The following is a 22,638-nucleotide window of genomic DNA, read 5'->3' on the forward strand; positions in this document are numbered from 1 at the left end:
CACCCTGATTAGTAGGCACAAAATAGCCGAACATCGCTCCTTCCTCAGCAGCCGGAGTACCTGCATCAACTTAAGGGCAGCACCCTGAGTATGGGAATATAATATCCCAACTCCAAGGATTATGCAGTGAGCTGTTAGAAGAATGCAATTGGCGTAGGTTCTACCCATTTGTTTCCGATATTGACTCCCTATACATGCAAATCTATACATAAGTATAATTTATCAATATTTAAACTTCATTCAATTCAACTGATACGGTGCAATATGTTAGATGCTTGCTTTACTATTCATTTGGCTATCCAAAGTTTCCCTCACTCTCCTGGATCATCGGCTCGACGTTCTCTAAAAAGAATAATGAGTGCAATACCATGAGTATGAATAAAGTGCAACAATGCATGCCACAATATGCACAAGATGAAATGCCATAAAAATATGCTTTACAATGCATGAAAATATTTTTCCTAGCTAGAATAAGTCATAAGAAAACTAGAAAAATTGGATTCACCTACTTTGGACTTGTGAAGAATTATCGGTGAATTAATGAAGCTTTAACCTAATTAATTAATCTTAGAAATTTAATTAAATATTTAATGGCTGGGGATATTTTTAATAGATGGAATAGTTTATTACGAAATAAAAAAATTAGTTTCATAATTTTTGGAGTTACAGAGAATTTATTATGAATTTTACAAGTTTCAGCCAACAGAAAACTCTTTTGAAACCGCTGACAGCGGTCAGACCGCAGGCATATGGGTGGTCAGACCGCCAAGAGTCACGGTCAGACCGCCAGAAACACGGTCAAACCGCCCGCGTATAGAGGGTTTTGGCCCCTGGTGGTCTGACCGGCCTGAGCTGGCAGTCAGACCGCTGTATACAGCCGGGGAAATATGGTGAGCTCGCCGACGATGATTCCGGTGACCTTTGGGGTGGGGATTCGGACCTAGAGCATCACCTTGACCTCCTCTAGCACATAGGATCACACGCATACGCCGAAATTGACCAAAACTCAACAATTGCTACCAAAATATCAAGAACTCATGAACTTCAACCCTAACTCCAAATTCTTGGATTTCGACCAACCAATTTGCGCATCCATGCCATGAGAGCCTAGGAGACTCACCCAAGATGTTTTGTCGAGCTTGAGAACCGTTGTTGAAGGAGGAAAGGCTCGGAAGATGAAAAAACCGATGTTCTTCATGTTTCCGCCCTAAACACCAAGAGACACCAAATTCAGCTCAAATCCTCGGGAAAATGAAAATGAATTGGAGGGATGGATAGCTTATGAGCTCGTGATCACAATGGTACCACATGCTCACCTTGATTCGGCTCTTAGAGCGTGGATTTGAGGGAGAAAGGGAGAGAGTGCTTGAGAAGGGAGTGAGAGGGAGAGGGAGCTCGGGTGGGGACGTGAGGAAAAGTGAGGAGGAGAGAGAGAGGGCAGGTGGGCTGCCCCTTTTGAGTGGAAAAGGTGTGGGGCCGGGTGGATCCCACATGTTAGAGAGAAAGAGGTCCGTTGTAACTACGAATTTAATTCTTTTCTCTCCTGAATTTCTTTGTCTCATCCAATTGATTTCAAATGAAGTGCTCTAGTGCGCCAAAATAATTTACCTCAAAATTAATTATGACGCTAATGATGCATGATTAAGCTTAATCATGGATTATAAAATTTGGGACGTGACAGATTTAGTATGAAAAAGTTATGAATTTTATAAGATACTTGGTCCCTTATTTTTACAGGCGGTTCCTTATGTGAACCGCATGTAGAAATGACTCATTTTAACAGGCGGTTCACATAAGAAACCGACTGCGAAAATAACATTTTACACAGACAATTCCTTATATTAACTGTCTGTGATAATCATCATATTTTCAGAGTCAGTTCATATAAGAAACTGCGTGAGAAAATATATTCTACATGCGGTCCATAACCACAACGGACCTTTGCTAACTACGCAGATCGTTTTTCAAATGAGCCGACTATAAAAATGCACTTTGATATCTTAAAAAATAGTTTTTTATAGTACGTGTTATTTATAATTTTTCAGGGCGCTGGCCCGCGTCGCAGTACGTTCTGATTTTGTTCTATTCACTACGTGAAAATGGACAAAGAAGACACTACATAAGTGATGGATCGTAATATGACCCGTCACTTATGATAAAAATGACGGGTTGCAGTTGTGACCCGTCACTAATGCCAGTCATTGGTGATAGGTGAAAATTTGACCAATCACCAATGACGACTCATCACTCACTGTTCATCGTAAGCCAATCATTGGTGACGGGTCAAATTTTGACATGTCACCAATGACTAACTCATTGGTGATGGGTCTCATAGGCCTGTCACAAGTGATGGGTCAAGTTATAACCAGTCACTAATGACATTATTTAGAAATACAGAAAATAATCCAAACATTGCAAAAAAAATTATTTTTATTTTATTTTTCTCTTATTTTTTCTCACTTCAGAAGCACTAGAATATGAATCATTGTACATTTTTACTCAAGTTTCATGTAAGGGGTAACAGCTATGGACACAAACGCTCGTTCCAAAAACGGTGCAGAAACTTTCGAAGACGAGAACTCAATCTTCCAAGCCGTTTTAGGCCTCGAAAAATTCGCCGAATCCAACATAGTCGGAGAGAAACGGATATAACTTTTTCTGTAGATATCCGTAGAGTCAAAAAAAATGTCAAAATCGAAATCCGTATGTAAAAGTTATAGTCATTTAACCAAAGACACTCCGAGTCAACTAGTTTTTATGTCTATTGTAAAATTAACATTGGTGACGGGTCATAGCTGTGACCGGTCACTTATAACTTGTAATAAATGACAGATCACAGTTATGACCCGTCACTTATGACTCTTGACAAAATAGTTAAAATGATCTTTTATCCGAGTCACTTCAGGACGCACGCGAGGTTGAGGTGGCTAGGCAGCTACGCGCGAGGGGCCATCGCGAGTTTGATTCACACGGAACGTATATTCTAAAAACAACTTGAAAAATAGGTAAAAACACGTGACGAGTTATGATAGGCCTAAGTTGAATTGGTTTGGATGAAAAATATTTTTTTGACTTTTTTTCATATTAAAAAACACGAAAACCGTATATCAGTCATAAGTGACGTCATCAATAACCTTAATAAGTAACAGATCAAATTTTGATCTGTCACTGATAATAGGTGTGGAACCTGTTTCCATCATCTTATTCATTTTTTACGTAGTGATTTGTTGGAGTTGCTGTTGGATTTTGGCCCTTCTGTTACGTCGCAGTTGACAACTACCGTGCTTTAGATCACGTTAAGGGGTCTCGTTAATGTACTTATAACTTGTGAACGAGGAATCGGTGCTCACGCACTCACGCTCACTGAACTCTAGTCCTCATCCATCGAGACCTGCACTGTTAGTCTGCTACTAGCACTAATCTGAGCCACTCATATATAAGATCATTCTCAACCAATTTTTTAAGGTTCAGAATTACTTTACAAAAAGATTTTGTGTCAACGGTTTTTTTTCATCATTCCTATTACGAAGGGATTTTTAATGTCATTTCCTTTATAATGAGATTTTCTCTCCTCTCCCTTCACGAATCCCTTAAAAAAAAGCTATTGAAGATAAGAAAAAATAAAGGAAATGAGAATGAAGAGGAGGATGAAAAAAGAACGAAATGAAGAAAATATAATTGGAGATAGCTAAAGATATTCTAGTACTACTCTAGCATGGCCAAAATTTTATCCTACCGCTCAGATTCATGTAAATATTGAAGCATAGAATATTCCAATAAGTATTGAAGTTCATTATAGTAATTGATGACACATCTCACAGTAAACTTATAATAATAAAAGTAATAACCGAACGGTCTTCGTATTGTAATCACATCGACTTTATGGTAATTTTGACGAAATGGGCATTTGATTTTTCCTCTATTCATTTCGCACCACGTCAAAACCAACTAATGTCACGAATGTCCGTACGATGATAGTTAATAAATCTTTCTATTAAAAATAATTTCTTTACCCTACGAGCAACCTCATCGAACATAATGTATAAAAATTAAATTAGAATTCATGGCAATACAATAAATTAGAACTTGAATTTCCCCGTGGACACCGCCCTGGCCCTGTCGCTGAGCTCTTTCTCTATGTGGCGCCACAGCCTGTCGATGATGAACGTGCGCGTCTCCTCGTCCATGTCGGTGTCGAAGTAGACCTCGTTGATCGCATCCAGTTCTTTCATGCGGTCATCATACCCGCTCGCTTTGACGAACTTCTCCGTAAACTCACGCCAGAGTTCGCCGCGGTTCTCTTCATCCTCATCCTCATCCTCATCCTCCTCCTCCTCCTCCTCCTTGCTGTCCCTGCCGTCCTGCTGGCTGTCGGCGTCAGCAATGCTGTTATGCTCTCCGCCGTCGAACTTGACGTCCGGTTGGTGGCAGCTACCAGTAGTCCTGGCGCCGGCATCACTGTTAGCTTTGCCGTCAGACTCGCCGGCGTCTAGAACCTCCAGATCGTCGGTCGGGTCGAGGACGTAGCGCGTCTTGATCTCCTCCCAGATGTCGAACTTGAGGTCCACGATGGCGCACGCCAAGTAGAACCGCATCCTCCGTTCTGCGTCAGCGGACAACAACGAAACGCCGGTTTGGCGTTGGAGGTGCTCGCCGCCGCCTTCACCAACCGACTCGGCTGACGGGGGAGCACTGGCCTTCGGCTGGGCATCGGCTCCCGCGGCGACGTCTCCCTCGGGCACGGCTTCCATCCTTGGTTTCTTGGCTCAGCGAGTTCAACGCACAATCCTATCGCAAATCGATACTGCAGACGCGTTGCCTCGTGGCCATATAAATAGAGGAAGGGCCAGGACGATCGAGCCGGGCCGGCGGTCGAGTCGGTCACGGTCTCACGGATGAAAACTTCGACTCGGTTTAGCAATGCAGGGTCTCCTTGTAATTCGAGGATTTCGCAGAATCGCAGCCCAGGAAAAAGGTTTAGTATTCACTCAAGAGAAAATAGTTATTATTAGTTATAAAATGTCCAATTTTAATTCGGTGATGCTACATGTTAGACGTCCGAAAGCATCGGACACCTCATTAACCGTTCACGTTAATCTAATTAAACAAACCTAGTTATCGCCACCCCAGTTTAGAGCCTTCTAGTCCACTCATTCCTCATCCCACCTCTTTTTCTATATTTTTCTTTCCTCGCCAGATAACCAGTGTTTGGATCGGTTCCAATGAATACCATACCAAAGTTTGGCGTGCCCTCAAATTTTGGCCGGCATTTGCTTTGCTTCCAAAGTTTGGTGTGCCCAGAAAAAATTGGAAACGTCCAACTACAACGCACGCCAAACCACTGGTGGACATGGGCGAGCAAACATATTGGATGCTTACCCAATGCCCCTTGCGGTCGCGTACTTAATTAATGACATGATCGGATTTTGCTCAAACATATCATGCATAGCGGATTTTGCGAGATCAAAACCCGAACAAAGCTAAACTCAAGACAAGTAATTAATGCTTTCTTCCGTGGAGTGGCCGAAACACCCTCAATTTGACGCTGCCATGATCGAAGCAAGCCAGAGCTCGCGGGGGTGATGGTCCCTTGCGTGAAGAGGATGGAGATCCCTCAGATTTGATTCCATCGGGGGCAGAAGCATATCGGATTTGACAAGATTAAGATCGATGTTATTCGCATGATTCAGGTGTAGGCCGTTTAGAATATTTGTAGTGTAAAATTTACGTTGCAACATTTTAATTCAATGTATGCAGTAATTGGATATAACTTTTGCAACCTAAAATGTTGGGATGTTGTAATTAGTGAATGTTGGATGTTGGAATTGGTGATTAAGGATGTTACATCACATAATTTGAGATGTTACTATATGAGATTTGGTTGGATTAGCTTCTTTTGATGTTGTATCAGGTGATTTGGGATGTTGCAATATTTTTATTTTGAGATGTTGCAGTAGTAATTTTTTAATGTTGCAATTATTTAGAGTGGTTGATATATTTTAGGATAAGGATTTATAGTATACAAGACCCTTTCCATACTATTTTTCAGTGTGATTGCGTAAGGAGTCGATCTCATTTAAGATCTGCTGTATGAGCTCAAGGTCGAGTGAAGATATAGGTTTGGCATAAAATGTTGTGTGTAACATGACGGGATATTGCAGTAGAAATTTTTTTGTCGAAATCGGATACATATAACGAGCTATTTTGATGTATTTTTTGATGTTGCAAACGTTAACTTCAGATATTACAAATGTTATTTTTAAATGTTACAATGGAATATTGGAGCGGACCTCCCGGCGCTAGCATCTCTCATTTTAATTAACTAGTAGATCGTGCTACAGGCACATTTGCACGATTTTGATAAATGATCCTGACCAAATCTTGATTTTACAATACAGCAATGGAATTTGACCTTTTTCATGTAGTACTTTTATATGCATGGGGTAACATGTATAAGCATGTATAGAAATATGATAAAAGAGAAGATTGGATCTTTGCCGTCCAAAAGGCTGGGATTATCACATTTGCCACCCAAAATTTCTTGATTAAGTACCATCCAAAATATTGCCACTCCTGCATATTTGCCATTTTGACCGTTTTTCTCTATTTCTCATCTATTTTCACCTATTTAGCCTAGATGAAATAACTTTTTTACCCCCAGGTCGAATTTGAGCCATATCTGGCTCCACCGCACCCCTTTTTGCCCTACGCAGCAGTAAACTTCCCAAAACAGTAGTGAACTTCTCAGAACAGCAGTAAACTAAGCACACCAACTCGAGGATGAGGGCGCAGGTCTGTGCAAATATCAATCCATAAACACATCAATTAGTTCAAATATTAATCTGAGCACAAGATAAGACACACAAAATGAGTTCAATAATCATCCATTACTACTGAGTACATACATAAACATCCAAATAAGTTCTCATCTTAGACATCGAAATGAGTGCACATCTCAGACACCATGAGTTCACACATCATACAGAAATGAGTTTAGCATCTTATGACACAAAATAAGAGCCTGACGTCTGAGTTTTTTTTTCTTTGGAGTTATCTTCTTGGCTGCCCTCTTTTTGACTGGAGATGGAGTCCCTCTAGCACTTAATGGAGATGAAGTTGTCATGGTAGCATGTGAAGGTCTATCTCCTAACATCATTTCAGGGTGGCTGCAATAACAAGGAATTAGTTTTGTATTTGTTTGTAAAAAAAGTAATGAAACAAAAGATATTGATTCACCTTTTAGTTCTCACTCCCGGGCTGACTAGCACTTGGGCAGTAGTGGCAGTTTTGGATCTTTTTTGTGTAGAAGCACCTAGAGGCCATGCCTTTGTATTGTTTTTCCTTAGCTTCCTCGTTGTGTCACATAGAAGCAAGAAACACATTGCAATTAAAATAAACATAACAAAAGTAACTAATAAATGAAAATGAAGATTTGCTTGCCTCTTTTTGGTTACATTAAGTAGGCATTTAGGACTTTTGGGGGTCTTTCGTAGAATAGCCATGGCCTTATCAGCCACCCACCCTTGAGAAGTCATACTAATTTTGATCATGCTGCTTGATGTACAATCATATTTTTCTTCTAGAATGGTGACTTACAAAAAGAAAGAAAAATAATTACATATTGGATAAATAAAGATACAACATGACCACTAATGTTAACAAACAGGTTAGTACCTTGACGGTTTTGTAATCAGCCTGCCTTCTTCCGAAAATTCTCCAATGACATCCTTCCTCTTTATAGTGTCTTCTAAACCTTTCTTATCATATTTCTCGGTAGCCATATCAAACTCCTCATTAATTGTGTATTGCCTCATAGCCAACCTAAATTCATCCATCGAGGAGTACTCTATATCAAGCTCCATCTTGAGGTGATTCCTATCATAAATGCATGGCTCCTCTAGTATGAAATCATCAACGGGAATTCCAGCCCCTTATGTATCATTAACATCAGTTGTAGCAGGTGCAACTCTAGCAGCTACCTCTCTTCTTTTCCTATCCTTCTTATCCTCATCCCTTAGTCCAAGTAAAACATATAATTGATCTTCAGTTATGTCTTCTACTCTTCCTTCTTTATCAGTTGTGGTTTCAATCTCCATAGAATCCCAATCAACAAGAGGAACTAGATCGGCTACTGCTGCTACTACATCACTAGTCCTTGCCTCCTCCGGTGATGGCACAACATATTCGGCCTCATTGAAGGATCGAGATATGGCCTAGAGGGGGGTAAATAGAAGCTTTTCAATAAATAAAACAGAACAACATAGTGGAAACTAATATCGGATATTCCGATCCAGATGATCGGATGTTCTGACACACACCGGAACTTCCAATATACACAATCGGAACTTCCGATTTGCTCGAATGTAGAAAAGAACTACGTATACGAGCAACGATGAGTTAAAGTATGGAATTTAAGATGCAACAGGATAATATGCTATTCAATTTGAAGTAAAGCTACCAAGCATAAGGACTAACTCAAGATATTAAAAAAATTGCTCGAAAAACACATAGGAGGTAAGAAATAACCAAAGAGGGGAGACATCACAAATTTGTTCCCGAAGTTCGGATCCTTGAGGGGATCCTACGTGGTTGAGGGGCTCAATTGCACTTGAGCCGGGTCTCTTTCAACCCTTTTTCTCGCAAAGTTGCACAAAGCACTCCTCGGCTCCACTTAGTATTCCTTCCCTTTCGGAGGCGGAATCCGGCCTTCACAAACTTCTCACGGCGCACCACAAGTGAATTGGTGGCTCGTAAGTTACTCCTAGCCGTCTAGGAGACCTCAATCTCCAAGAGTAACAAATGCACACGAAGAAACCTTGAAGATGAAACCTAGTGCTCAAAGATGAAATCAGTCATTTTTTCACTAGATCTCTCACTTAAATCCCCTTCTCAAGATGTAGCACAAAGTAAGGGAGAGGAGAGAAGAACTTTGGGGCTCTAGAAAGGTCTTAACTTGTCAATAGCACTAGGAATCTGAAGATGTGAGAGAGGGGGAGTATTTACAGGGTACCCCAAAAACTAGCCGTTATGCACTTTTTCAGCCCACATCGGAACTTTCGATTTGATGATCAGAACTTCCTATCAGTGCAAAGTAACAGAAGATACTAGCCTTGCTCAAACCAAAACTGGAGAAAAACACATATCAGAACTTCCGATTCAAGTGAACTTTTCGAACGCTAGAAATTTAAACACACCGGACACTCTGACATATATCGGAACTTCCGATTCAACCTAAAACTTCCCGAGTGCTAGAATTTTAAACACACCGGACACTCCGACATATATCGGAACTTCCGACCTAAATATCAAAACTTTCGATATCAACAGAACAATTTTCAAAAAGGTGTCTGTGAACAAGAATAGTGACTCTCATCTAAGGGTTAACTTTGAGTACTAAGTTCATAACAAAGTCTTCAACGCTGCATCCCTCTTAATAGTACGGCATTCCTTTACTCAATTCAAAATAAATTGCTATAGCTATAGGAATAACCATGCGCTATCTTCTTTCTTCATTTTTTGAGAACATCAACGTCATTTAGCTTTCATCATCGGGACTTTTACCTATTCAAATACTCATTGAATATATTAGTCCCTTAATCGTTTGTCGTCAATCATCAAAACTCACATCGGGGGTCTAGATGCACTTTCACTCATCCCTATTGGAACGGTACGTGATTTAGGGTTTGGTTCTACTCCCCATCCAGTGCGAATCGGACAACAAATTGGAAAAAGATAGCAATTACATACCTTATAACAAGGTCGTTGTTGCTCATGCCGCTCTCCAACATCAGCAGTGGGGTGACACCATGGGGAGGGGCAGATGGGGCAGCACCGTGGAGGAGGGGGCGCTTTCCCTGGATCCCAATCGAGAGAGGGGGACGGTGCGTGGAGCGGCATTGGGCGAAGGAGAGCACCGTAGAAGGGGGGAGGGGCAGCGCTGGCGTAGTGGAGTAGGGGGCGTTATTGTCCGTTCGTGGTAAGGAGAGAAACGAGCAGAGACATTCGGTCTCGTACTCGAACTTGAGAGAGATGAACAGAAGGGTCCGGATGCTTTTGCATTGAGTTAAGGGCAAAACTATCCGTTCACATGGGTTAAGAGGTGAAAAGAAATGTGAAAATCATAAAAAGGGTCAAAATGGCAAAGTTGCAAGAGAGGTCACGTTTTGGGTGGTACTTATCCGGAAACACCTTTTAGGTGGCAAATGTGAGAAGCCGGTTCTTTTCGATGGCAAACATCCAATTTTCTCATAAAATTAAGCGCAACATGTACACTACACATATTAAACAATATGATCAATGGAGCAAATGCATTAGTTTAGATGAATATTCCTGAAATTTTTCTGATTTTCGGGAATTAAATTTATGCCCTAAAAATTCAAGCAAAGTATAGAACACAATCAAATTTTGGGAATTTTCATTTAAAATTTGTAAAAGATTTTTAGTTGGAACCACTTAAAATGTGTTCTCTATTATTTATTCTATTAGTATAAAAATTAGTGTGATTTTAGGAGCTCTATAAAGCTACTTTTTGAATTTATGAAAGAGCATAGAAGGAATTGAGTTTTAAAGCATTTGGCTAACTTGTCTTCTCTCCTCCCACCGACATGCACATGGAGTATGTACTTTCACATACGTATCTCATAATATAGTGAGTATATCATGTGATAAATAGTATATACATAGAGCATGTGAGTATATAAGATCATCCAAGTGGTATGTATACTTTTTTAGGTGGTTTGTACATATTTTTTTAGTATATTACACTTTATGTACAAATATGAAGGTATTATCAATATCTATTAAAATTGATGGATTTTTTTCAATTTTTCATGTAATTTACATTGGAGTATCTTAGAATGAGTATATAAGTATACTCATAGTGATAAAAGAGTATACACAATTTATTTATGTGGTATATCATAGTAGTGAGTATGTACTCTGAAAGTACAGACTAGCTTTTATATATAGCTTTCTGGTTGCCTTTGATAAATGAAATACAATGAGAAGCAAAGAAGGATGCAGTAGTGGTGGCGACAACAAGCATAATTAATCAACACTTTGCATCTGGAATCAAGAGGGGAAAGAGAAATCAACAAGACCGGTGCACGGTTCAGCTATCTTATTTATAGAGTCACATTTGATCTAAAGATCCATATATTTAATCGGATAAAATTAGTTTGCCTTCAGACACATTTCTCAATGATTAGATCTAGATCTAACCACCCTCTACATCCTTGTCCATCTCTAATCCTACTTCTGATACCTTGCCGATGCACGGCTTCTAATGCTGACGAGGCCCTGCTCAGTGGCGGATCCACCAGGAGGGCTGCACCATGAGAAACAGTAGCAAATAGTAGGGGAAAAAAAGAGAAAATGAGGGAGAGAAAGAAGCGAGATCAGCCCCTTCTAGCCAGTCCCGGCTCCGCCGTTGGCCCCGCTCATCGTGTTGCCCTTCTCTCCCCCTCCATCCCACTCCGCCTCAACCTTGTTGCTGGCATCCTTCCTCCCTCTCATCTCCCTGGACAACCAATTCGCTACCGCGGCGGGCTAGTAGTCTCTCGCTGTGAGATCCATCGCCACCAATTTCGAACCATCATCTTTGCCCATCAACTTCAATGCCAAGCTACACCATACCCTATACCTTCCTCCCTCCATCTGTAGTCTGCACCATTATCGTGGCTCAACGCATACCTCTACCATGGCCTCCCATCGAATGTTCGCCACCACCCTCTTCATCCCTCTGCTGATGGAGGATAAGGTAAAACCTAAATCCTAATCCCCCAATCCCAACTTTGTGGGACCTTCCGCTGATGAGTGCCTCCCCTAAAGAAGGTGGCCTAGAGCGTGAATCCCAAGGCAGTTGGATGGCGAGTAAAAGTGGCATAAGTTTTTTCTAATTTTCAGTACATTGAAAAATAGCAAAATCGTTATTCTAATTATCTAAAGTGTGACTTTTGAACCAAGGGCTTAAGCTCTGCCATATCCAAATTTCACTTACTTTAGTAAATATTAGCTGACTTTAAATAGACAACCCGAAAATAGAATTTCAACACGTACGGCAGTGACTGATACGTCTATTCCTCACCATCCTGCGCCGTTCTGAATAAGTACGTACCGACGCCTCGCTCGGAAAGCCACCGCTAATCAGCACCTCACTTTTCTATCCAGGAACAACCATTCAACCAACATGTTGAGGCCATCGCTGGCTCTCCTCGTGGTAGCAGCGGCGCTCGCCGCGCTGAGCGGCGTCGACGCGACTGTCGTGGCGACATGCATGGCGGCAGCCAACGGCGACCGGCGTGTCAACTACGAATTCTGCGTGTCGGAGCTGAGCAAGCACCGCGACAGCCCCGACGCGGACACCTGGGGCCTGGCCAAGGTGGCGGCCAACGTGGGCGTCAACAACGCCGGCGCCGCGATCAACGATATGCAGGCCCTGCTGGCCAAGGCGGCGCCGCCGCCGCCGGACGCCAGGACGCGCGACGGGCTGCGGCGGTGCGAGAAGCTGTACTACGACATGGAGCTGACGTTCGCGGGGGCGTACGACGAGATCAACGCGCGCAACTACACGGCGGGGAAGCAGAAGGCCGCGGACGCGGCCTCCCTGGTACGTCAGTGCGACGGTGGCTTCGCCGAGGCCGGGCTCCTGCCGCCGGAGCCGCTCGCGCGGCGCGGCGCGTACACCGTGCAGATCGCGATCATATGCACGGCCATCACGAATCTCATCAAACCATAACCATGAAGAAGTGATGTGTGTCCCGATCGCGAATGATCGAGTTCGTCCCTACAAGCCTGCATGATGTTGTAGCGAATAATTGGAAGGTTCTTCCAATAATAATACATCACAGAGCTAGATTTGATCTTGTAGCGAACATGGCCTTGCCGCCGCAGACCAACGTCGCCGTCCTAATGCTGAGCAGCGTTGATGCAACGGTGCTGACAATGTGCAATGTTGATGCACAGCTTTTTAAATGGCACATGTTCTAGTTCCAGAAGAAGAAAACAGCCTAGACCACCTAGATTTGTTACTACTCACCAGCTGTGTTAGTCCCAATAGAGCTCAATATACTAGGGTAATACGATTTATCTGTCTGTAACAGAACGCAGGGATTCAACTAATAACAGTAACGTACGACTGAAATTCCACAAACAGCATATTCCATTAACAGTGGACTGGAGATTTCAGAAAATTCCGAACTTCAATTCCCGGGATCATTCACAATCAAAATGAAACTAAATGCAACGATAACTGAATCCTATCTTCACCCTCCCCATCAGTACAGAAGAAATTATTTGGTTAAGCAAGCATTTTTTTTCTTTCCAAACACATCATTGACAAGTAAGAAGAATATATGCTAACATTACATAGAAAAGAAAACACATGCTAACTTTACATTTACTGTTGTAGCTATGAGATTTGTCTTTATACCACATCTATATAGTGCAGAAAATCACAGTATACTCGGTCAATCATTGTCTCTTTGGGGCTACTTCCCACAAGGCAGTAAAGCTAGATTATTTGTGCTGCTACAAACTTTACTTTATGTGATACACCCCTTCTATGCTATACAATTCTAATTGTTTCCAAGCTTTGGATAGCTCATATGATTCATCACATTGCCATCACAGTCAACAGTTCAAACTTATCAAGAAAAAACAAGCAAAACAGCAGTGAATCTCTGGCTGTTTGGTAGCAATACAAGAACCGCAGTAAGGACAGTATAGGATTCAGTCTATTCATGTGACTGGAGACAGCTTCCATTGGATTGCTAGTTTTGCACTTGCCTCGCAGGAGCAGGAAACATCTCCGACAGAACGTTGATTATCCTATCCACCTGTAACAATGTCTGCATCGGAAGTATACCTGATGACAGCTCCCGCAACCGATCCTTCAAATCCTCCAGGTTCTTCACCTGCCCCATCTTACCCACGTCCCTCTGAACAATAGCGTGAACCAAGGAAATTGCAGAGTAAGTGGCCTCAGGAGTAACCGGCCCAGTTCCCTGTTCAACCATGATGATATTCACCAATTCCACAGCCTTGCCACATATCTTATCCACCACACATGAATCTTTCGGCAGGCAATCAAGCAGAAGCAGGACCTCATCAGTGACCATGAGGCATTCCAGCAGGGCATCAGCCATGTTATGAGATAGAGCATGTGTCTTTCCTTCATGATCTGTGCAGAGTCCACGGATTGCAGCGATAGCCTCCTTCCTTACAACAACATCCTCGATCTTGAGCAGATCCCGGAGCATTCCCATCCCTCCATTACCCAGTATTCCTTTCCTGAACATGTCAAATTCTGACAGGATGGCAACTATAGAAGCTACCTTTGCCAAAGGTGATACTGGATTTCCAAGCTTATGTAGCTTATCAACGATCTTCTTTAGAGCATCTGGTAGTTGGTTTGACCCAGCTAGTATCTCCCGGTTGGGCCTGTGGACAGACAAATTAAGGATTATTGTGAGCCTCTGTTCCTCCAGATTCTGTGTCCATGTCGATTTCCAATTCCTCCGAAGATTTATCAGCTCTGGAAGCAGCCCTACCCACTTATGAAGGCAAGGTTGCTCTCCCTTGGTGATTTTGGAGAGTCGCTGGATCTCGTGCAAAGCTTGTTTCTGCAAAGCTGAATTCCCTGATAATTTTTGTAAGATGTCTTGAATTTGTTCCTCTGAAGGTATCATGGGGATGGAGAGTGTATCAGCAGTGCTAGATGAGGAACAGGTCAAGTGATCGATGCGCCATGCAGCAATCATATCACGAAGGAGGTGGTTTGAAGCAATGAAAGAGTGGGGCAAGGTCTCATTAGTAACTGGGCAGATGTTCTTCTGTGGACAGGACCACTGATGGTATGATCGATCAACAGACTGCAAGTAATCAGGCAAGAAAAAAAATTGTTACTTGGTCAAGTTAATCAGTGGTAGAAATTCGTAAAATAATTGACCGATCGAAACACATTTTTCAGCAAACGAAGCAGAATAAGTGATTGTGGCCATTAAAAGACTGTATATTCAAGCATTTGGAACAAGAAAGAATACAGTTGTCGGCAAAATGACCTGATAAGCATGTAGTGTAATTTACAGTGGAACCCTGCACATACCCTAGTACTGTCTCGATGTAAAGCTGATGTACAACACTTCAGAAAGTAACCAAAAGTTTCCTTAGTTTCTGTCACATGATTTTCTTTTCATTTTCTTGGAAATAAGTCCCATGTTTTTTCTACCTATCAGAAACAAGATTTGCTGAAATCAAGAATCACCATAAGTAATGATTTTTAACAGTTCGTTGATCATAATATGATGAGAATAATCAAGAGACATCACTTTGCAAAGATAATCAAGCACAGCCAAGCACTAATCCGATAATCCACATTACTACTTTTTTTTTTCAGAATCGGGACCCACACTCACACAGTCGCACAAGGACTGTACGAGCGCCCCGGGGGGCAGCGCCGAGGCTCGAACCCGGGTCGCTCCCCGGACGGCAGCCTCCAGAGCCACTCGGCTCGGCTCCAGCCTTATCCACATTACTACTTAGAACAGGAAGTGCATGTTCAATCCATTTGCTTATTCTTGAAGATAAATATAATCAATGATGCACTTTATGAGGAAATGTATTAGATAACTTATGCACATAAAAAGATAATCCCAAGCTAGGTAGAGCTCTACAAAGAGGTCAATAGGGAGGTCGCCCTGGTGCACTACCAGTTTAAGCGTTTCCCTGTGAAATGCCATACTATGAATGGAATTGAACAGGCTTGCTGTTCCCTTCAATGAGGGAAGCAGAGGCGGTGCCATGTTCTGTGCATGGACTAAATTAGAAATTGAATTGCTAGAGTACTCCTTAAATTATTTCATTGTGTGCAAATATTCCACGAAAAGGAAAGGAGCTCATGTAACAGAAACTAAGAACCAGATGTTTCCTTACTTATTTTTTTCATTTTCTTGCAAATAAGCCCTACTTTTGCAAAGATAATCAGACACATCAGTTTGCAAAGATATAGCACAACCAAGGACTAATACGATTGTTGGCGTTACTACTAAGAACATGAAGTGCATGTTAATCATTCTAATCCTGCAGAATGTCAGCTTTGACCGTTCTGTGCATCAGCCAATACATTTGATTATGTTAAAAGATAAATATAATCGATGATGCACTTCAAGAGGAAATGTACTAGATAACCTATATATACGACACTCATTAAAAGATCATCCCATGTAAGCTAGGTAGAACCTCAACTTAACGAACTTAACAAATCAAAATCAAACCATATTGTTGGTGAATCCCCAACAAGAAGAAAAATGTACTACAAGGAGGTCTATAAGCAGAGGCCCTGGTGCATTACAAGAGTGCTTCCTTGGGTCATGCCACACCACGAATGCATTTGTACAGGCTTGTTTTTTTTTCCCCCTTCAAGGAGGGAAGCAACGGTGTTGCCATGTTCTAAAAAAAATGTGTGCATGGACTAAACCGGAAAATTGAAATCCTGTAAATTCCTAAAATTATTCCACCACGGGCGAATCTTCCATGAAAAGGATAGGAACTCATGTAATAAAATGGACTGGTTTATATTTTACTAGCTAAATCAAAAAGGGAATATGCATGATATAATAACAATGTTAGAAAGATTAATCCTGGTTTTTTTAGATACACAAACTATAAACTGGGCTGGATATGTCCAATCAAGTTGGATAAGGACATTTGTCACCACACCCAGCAGAATTACAATATATTTGTCAGGATCTTTTCAGCAGAACATGAATTATGAAAAACAAAAAATGGTGAGGGGCAATTAACTACCAAACCATAAATTGCTGAGAGATTGGCACTGGGCACTTACATATCCAGATGCCAATATGACAGGATCATCCATTACTCCACTGTGCAACGGGTCAGCCTAAGAACACAGTATAATTGTGGGATCAGTACTGATCAAGAGGTAGAGATGGCTCAATCAATTTGATTTTATGCAACTCTTACACATGATGAAGAATCAGAACTGGTTTTAATCAATTATATCTGAGATGAAGTAAACTTTTAAACATGAACAGTTGTACTTGATTGTTTCGAACAAGAAATGGTCATCAGATGCTAATATTTTCTAAACAGGTGCAATAAAAATCCTTTTTGTCATAATAGCACAAGAAATTTTTCATGAAGCGAGCATATATGCCATGAAGAACAAACAGTGGCCAGGCTTGCACAAAAATAAACAAAAAATCATGCAGGGAGCAATGCGATTGATTTCCCTAGAGAATTACGTCACTCAGAAACAGAACGAAACATCAGGAGGCAGAACAAAGAATGCATCCAAGAAATGCAAGAACTTGATCAGAAAGTTGGAAGCTTCCATAAGAAATCCCAAGAACTCAGGTATACCGTGGCACTTACATCATCACGCGGCCATTTGGTAGCGAACTCGTGAGGCGGCTCCGGCATATTCGGGAGCTCCGGTTTCCCATAGGTGAGCTCCATGAGGCCGGTCATCGCGTCCTCCATCTCGGCGAAAGCCGCCTGCCCTTCGCTGTCGTCGGCGCCCTCCTGGATCTTCGCCAATGCGCTTCGCATCATCGCAGCGTAACCAGACCTCGTGTGGGTCGCTTGGTGCTGCTCCGGCCTGGCTTCTTCCTCGCTTCTGATTCCCGCCGGCACCTCGGGCGCCGACCCTGACGTGCCGGCGAGGTCAGACGACGCCTGCTCCCCACGTGGGCTTCTTGCCGGCGACCTCCGGGTGGGCGAGGAGGCGGCGGAGGAGCTCATGGCGATGCCAAGAACCCTCCTGGCTGCCCCCCGCACCAATCTTGACGGCGATGACGGGCAGCAACTTGACGGCGACGACGGGGCGGAGGAGGAGGGGCGAGCCAAGGCCCTGGTGTTCTCCTGTATCTCCCGCTCGACGACGCGAAGAAGCTCGTCCTCCATGGTCGCGTCCGCCGAGCTCGCCGAGCTGGGCGCTCCTGCGCGCTGCAACCCCGCCCCGCCTCTGGCTGGCGCGGAACGACCCAGCGACATTGATGCTTCTTGGTGCCGGTGGCCGCCGGCGGGGGAGTTCTTGGTTTCTTGCGGTGCGGTTGTTTGTTGTTTCGAGTTTTGGAGGGAACACGTGATGTGAAGAGGTGTTCGTAACTAACTGCAGTCTTCAGGCATAGGCCCGGTCCTCCGCCTTTTGTAGCGATGAGGCCCGACTCGTGGGATGGTTGGTTGCGTGGAGACTCACGAATCACGAAGCAGGGCAAGCGGCTGATATACGATGTGAAGCTCTCTGACAGGCCTTGTTGGTGGCCAATTCTGCATCAGGGTCTCCAAAGGGAAATGCAGGTCTTGTAAATCGTAACCAAGTGGCCAATTCTGCATCAGGCCGATACACGATGTGAATGTTCGTTCGATGGACTTGCCTGTCTGATACTTTAACTGACCAAGAACATTGATGCGCCTATCATAAGGATTTCGCTGAAGGGATGCCACAAATGTAGACAGGTCTCGGGTATCATGTCGGCCATTTGTTGGTATCTCTGTTTGCAGGCACTTCAGGTGAAGATTATAACCGCTGGGATTCATGTCTGAAGTAAGATGAACCATCCAGCCGAATGGCATGATCTCTTGAGCTCCCCAATGCAGCCCTACAGAGCAAGGTCTCCAAGCCATGGAGAGCCAGGCACTGCTGACAGCCAGACGCTGGTCACTGGCGAGCGGATCCGATTGTCCCGTATTTCCTGGAACACTCCGTTGAACCGGGCGGTTGTCCTCCAGGTCACCAATGGCACGCCAGCATACAGCATGCCTTCACCTTTCTCAAGCACTGGCAGATGCCATGACAGCGGCATTGTCACGTGAGAAATAAAGTTAAAATGTGATTTAATTTATATATGATAAGTGATTGATAAGGTTATCGATTTAGTTTGTCGAGTTTTGAATTATTTAAGTTTGGTTTGAGTATTTTGATTATGAAATAATTAGAGTTGGAGTGGAGAAATATGTTTGCTTGTCTCATGGTATGTAGTTGACGGAAGCAATTTAGCAGTCGATGGTGGGTGATCAGGGTTAAGCGGGTGTTTAGTGTCGAACGATCAAGGAGACCGAACGGTATCAAGAGTGATTCTAGCTGTACACGTGGAGGTCAAGTGAAGCATGCAACAGAGGATGAAGATAGGCGTATTGATAAAGTCAAGTGAAAAGAATGCCGGTGCAAGTGACAAGACAGCTCAAGGGATCGGGAGCGCGAGAGACTTGCCAACGGTCAGGATCGCAAAACGAAATACGCGTGTCAATATCAGAGCGCTTGCTTAAGGTGTAAACAAGTGACGAGTCATGTTTTGAGAAGCATGCAGAGGGTTTCACGGTTGAGCCTCAAAACTATAGGAAGATTGGAGGAGTATGCGTTACCATCGCGAAGCTTGCGGCGAGATGAAACTAAGTCATGAAGGTGTCGTGGTCGTTCGATAGACAGAGTAAGAAATGGACCAAAATATCCTCAGTGATAAATATGAGTGTACTACAAGAGAGGGGTATATTGGTAATAAGCTAGGAGACTTAGGGGTAAAGTTTTCTATACCTATAAATAGAGAGGAATGGCTACGGGAGAGTTTAAACTAGCTACTTGAGCCTCTTGTGTCACCTATTTGAGAGCCTAATGCTAGGTTTTAGAACAGACGAAGATGAGTGCTTAGTCTATGTAATAGGTGAGGATTTTTGAGAGAAAAATCCTTATAATCCGTTTAAAATAGGGCTCATCTTTTTGAGTAATGAAGTTTATATTTTTGTATATACTTGAATTCCCTTCCTTTTAGTCTCTCTATTGGTTTTCTTGTAAGTTTGCAAGTTTTCTTTTTCGATTGTGATTTTTTTATTGATTTTTGTTTTTGCCTTGAGCTACAATTTTTCAACCTTAGGAAGTTGTTCTTCTTATTGTTAGAGGTATAAACGTTCATATACTCATATATTTGAGAGGGTCTTCAATCTCCTTATCTTTAGACCATCAACTTGAAGAGTTGTTTCTTTCGGTGACTATCTTTTTGCTTATTCTTTGTTTAAGTTTCATGATTTTATACTCAAAGACACATGGAATAGTCTTGAATAGAGCCTCTGGTTTATATTCCATCTATAGAGTCATATTGTATTAGAATTTTCTTTTTCTCTTTATCTCTCTAAAGTTTATGCTTTTGTTTGTGTGTTTTTGAGGGGCGTTGGGTGAACAAGGAGTAGGCAATCTGTTTTGCAAGAAATTTGTAAGGCGTCAATTCAACCCCCTCTAGTCGTCATCCTCGGTCCTAAAATTGGTATCAGTGTCGATTTAATCACTTGTTGAACTTAACTGGCTTTGTGATCCTTAGACGACAATAGAGAGAAGTGAGAAAATTCCATTCTTCGATGGTCGAGATTTTTCATACTGCAAGGTACGCATGGAGGCTTATCTCCTAAACCAAAGAAGTGTAATATGGGAGATTATGGACTCCAACTATGTGATTCCTATTGCTCGTTCTTCTCTGGCCCAGATTGAACAATACGAGGCAAACAACAAGGCTCACAATATATTGTTCACTAGCCGGAGTCGTAATGAGTTTGACAGAGTTCAGCACTTCTGCACTGCTCGGGAGATCTGGTCCGCTCTTAGTGACTTTCATGAGGGCACTAACCAGATCAAGGCTATGCATCAAAGCACATCAACCAGGAATACCAGATGTTCGTACAGAATCCTGGTGAGTCTTTGGATGTTATGTTTGCTAATTTTGATGGAATTGTTAGCAACCTTAGATTCACTGGTGTTTTATCCTATTCTGACCACGAGAGAGAGATCAAGCTTCTCTATGCTCTTGACCGTAGCATATGGGAAGTTATGATCTCGAGTATTGAAGAGTCACCAAGTTACGACACGTTACCTATGATGAACTCTTCAGCAAGCTCAAGTATGCTTTCATAGCCAAGACAACTCAAATTGGTCTCAGAACATGGTGTTGGTTTCCAGATCTAGTGGTGACAATTAGGCTGGAGATTTTTTCTTGTGCTAACACTTCAGAGAGTGGATTTTCTTTATCTTCCTTGGTTTCTATCATAAAAGAGCAGGTGGACGCACTGGATGAGGATGATCTTATGCTCATTGCGAAAAGTTTACCCGCTTCTACAACAACAGACGAGATCAGCAGAGAGGCGGTTCTCGTGCCTGCTTTGAGTGTGGTGATACCACCCACTTCAAGGCGGACTGCTCCAAGCTCAAGAGGAAGGAAGACTGCGACCATGACTACGACAAGCACAAAAAGAAGAATAAGAAGCCATTCTTTAAGAAAAACCACAACAAGATGGTCAAGAAGACGGCCAAGGCAGCTTCTAGGGAGTTCGTGATGGTACTCAGCAACATTGACACCTCTTTAAGCGAGGAGGAGAGCTTGGAGGAAGAGTAACCACAAGTGAAGAGCAAGAAGAAGGCCAAAAACTTCACTGACCTCAGCTTCATGGTGGATAACAATGACAATGACGGCGATCCCAAGCTTGATCCTTCGAGGTATTACCTTTTTACGGTCAGCTTTTTATCCAAGTCAACATCTTGAATGATACTTTTGTTAGCCAGGATATGTTACTTAAAAAAGATGTACGTGAGTTGAGAGATCTTAGACCTAAGTATGAGTCGGTATCTACCAAACTTGCATTGCTTAGGTCTGGACCTGATGATGAGGAGTGTGAGAGTTGTTTGATTGTCATGGCTGAACTTACCGAGCTTTGGAATGTGCATGCTCAAGTCGTCAGTCGGCTTGAGAATATCGAGAAGAAACTCCATGAGGAGGAGTCTATGTCTACTCTCTTAGGTGCTTACAAGAATTGCCCTTTGTTTGTAAAGGATATTGAACTGAAAGACAAGTGCCTTAAGGAGCTAGAATCTAGATTGGAGAGTGATTGGTGTTTAAAGGATATGTAGCTGAATTGTTCCACCTGCATAGTCTTTCAGGACAAGCTCAGTTAGGTTAGAGGGCAAGTTCAAAAGCTTTCCACAGAAAATAAGTATCTCCTTTCTCTAGTGGAGAAGTGCTCAGAGGGTAAGGGAAAAATGAATTTGATCTTAGTCAAGACGAATATGCGTGCTAACAAGACAGTTTGACTCTTTGGTTGAGTTTTGAGAGGATAGCTTACAATACAGAGAGTAAGACTATATTCACCACACCTACTACCCTAGAAACCAAAAAGTCCAAGATTGATGCTACACTATCACCCATCAAGAATAAACCTAATTCACAACCCATTAAGAAGAAACACACACCATAACCTAAGAAAGCTTCACAACCTAAGATGAGAGACCCTGCGAGAGAGTTCAGAGTGACTGGCAATTGAGCTCTCGAGAGACTTCACCATTGCACCTACTGTTAGAGGAAGAGTCAATTGGTTGGTTTTTGCTTCCGCCGTACGAGAGATGAGCGGTGTGAGTGGGAATGGAGTACCCAGAACATGTACTGCCCCTCTTTTGATGTACATGAGTCTTTTTCCTCACTCTCGCTCATGAGTTTCTGACACTCTTCAGTTCTCCTTTAGAGGCGTTGCTTGGCGTGGATTTTACCATGAATCATATGATTTTGGTCTACGTGTAAGTGGCTTTGAGTCCCAGCGCTTTGGTGGATCACATTTTCCTCATCGTGGTACTCGCCCCTAGCG

General features: G+C 42.6%; 2 protein-coding genes across 2 annotated transcripts; one reads left to right on the top strand and one right to left on the bottom strand.

The window, feature by feature from the left end:
- Positions 1-12,187: 12,187 nt before the first annotated feature.
- Positions 12,188-12,736, top strand: LOC133923072 (pectinesterase inhibitor 8-like). The gene has a single exon (XM_062368525.1). It carries the CDS (start codon positions 12,188-12,190, stop codon positions 12,734-12,736), a length of 549 nt encoding a protein of 182 aa, XP_062224509.1.
- A 1,033-nt stretch (positions 12,737-13,769) lies between these two features.
- LOC133923074 (U-box domain-containing protein 73-like) lies at positions 13,770-17,925 on the bottom strand. Its single transcript, XM_062368526.1, has 3 exons — positions 17,395-17,925; positions 16,844-16,900; positions 13,770-14,870 (listed from the first exon to the last, which is right to left on the bottom strand). Exons 1-3 carry the CDS (start codon positions 17,923-17,925, stop codon positions 13,770-13,772), a joined length of 1,689 nt encoding a protein of 562 aa, XP_062224510.1.
- Positions 17,926-22,638: the final 4,713 nt, after the last annotated feature.

The sequence above is a fragment of the Phragmites australis genome, chromosome 6, assembly GCF_958298935.1.
Source record: "Phragmites australis chromosome 6, lpPhrAust1.1, whole genome shotgun sequence".
Lineage (NCBI taxonomy): Eukaryota > Viridiplantae > Streptophyta > Magnoliopsida > Poales > Poaceae > Phragmites > Phragmites australis.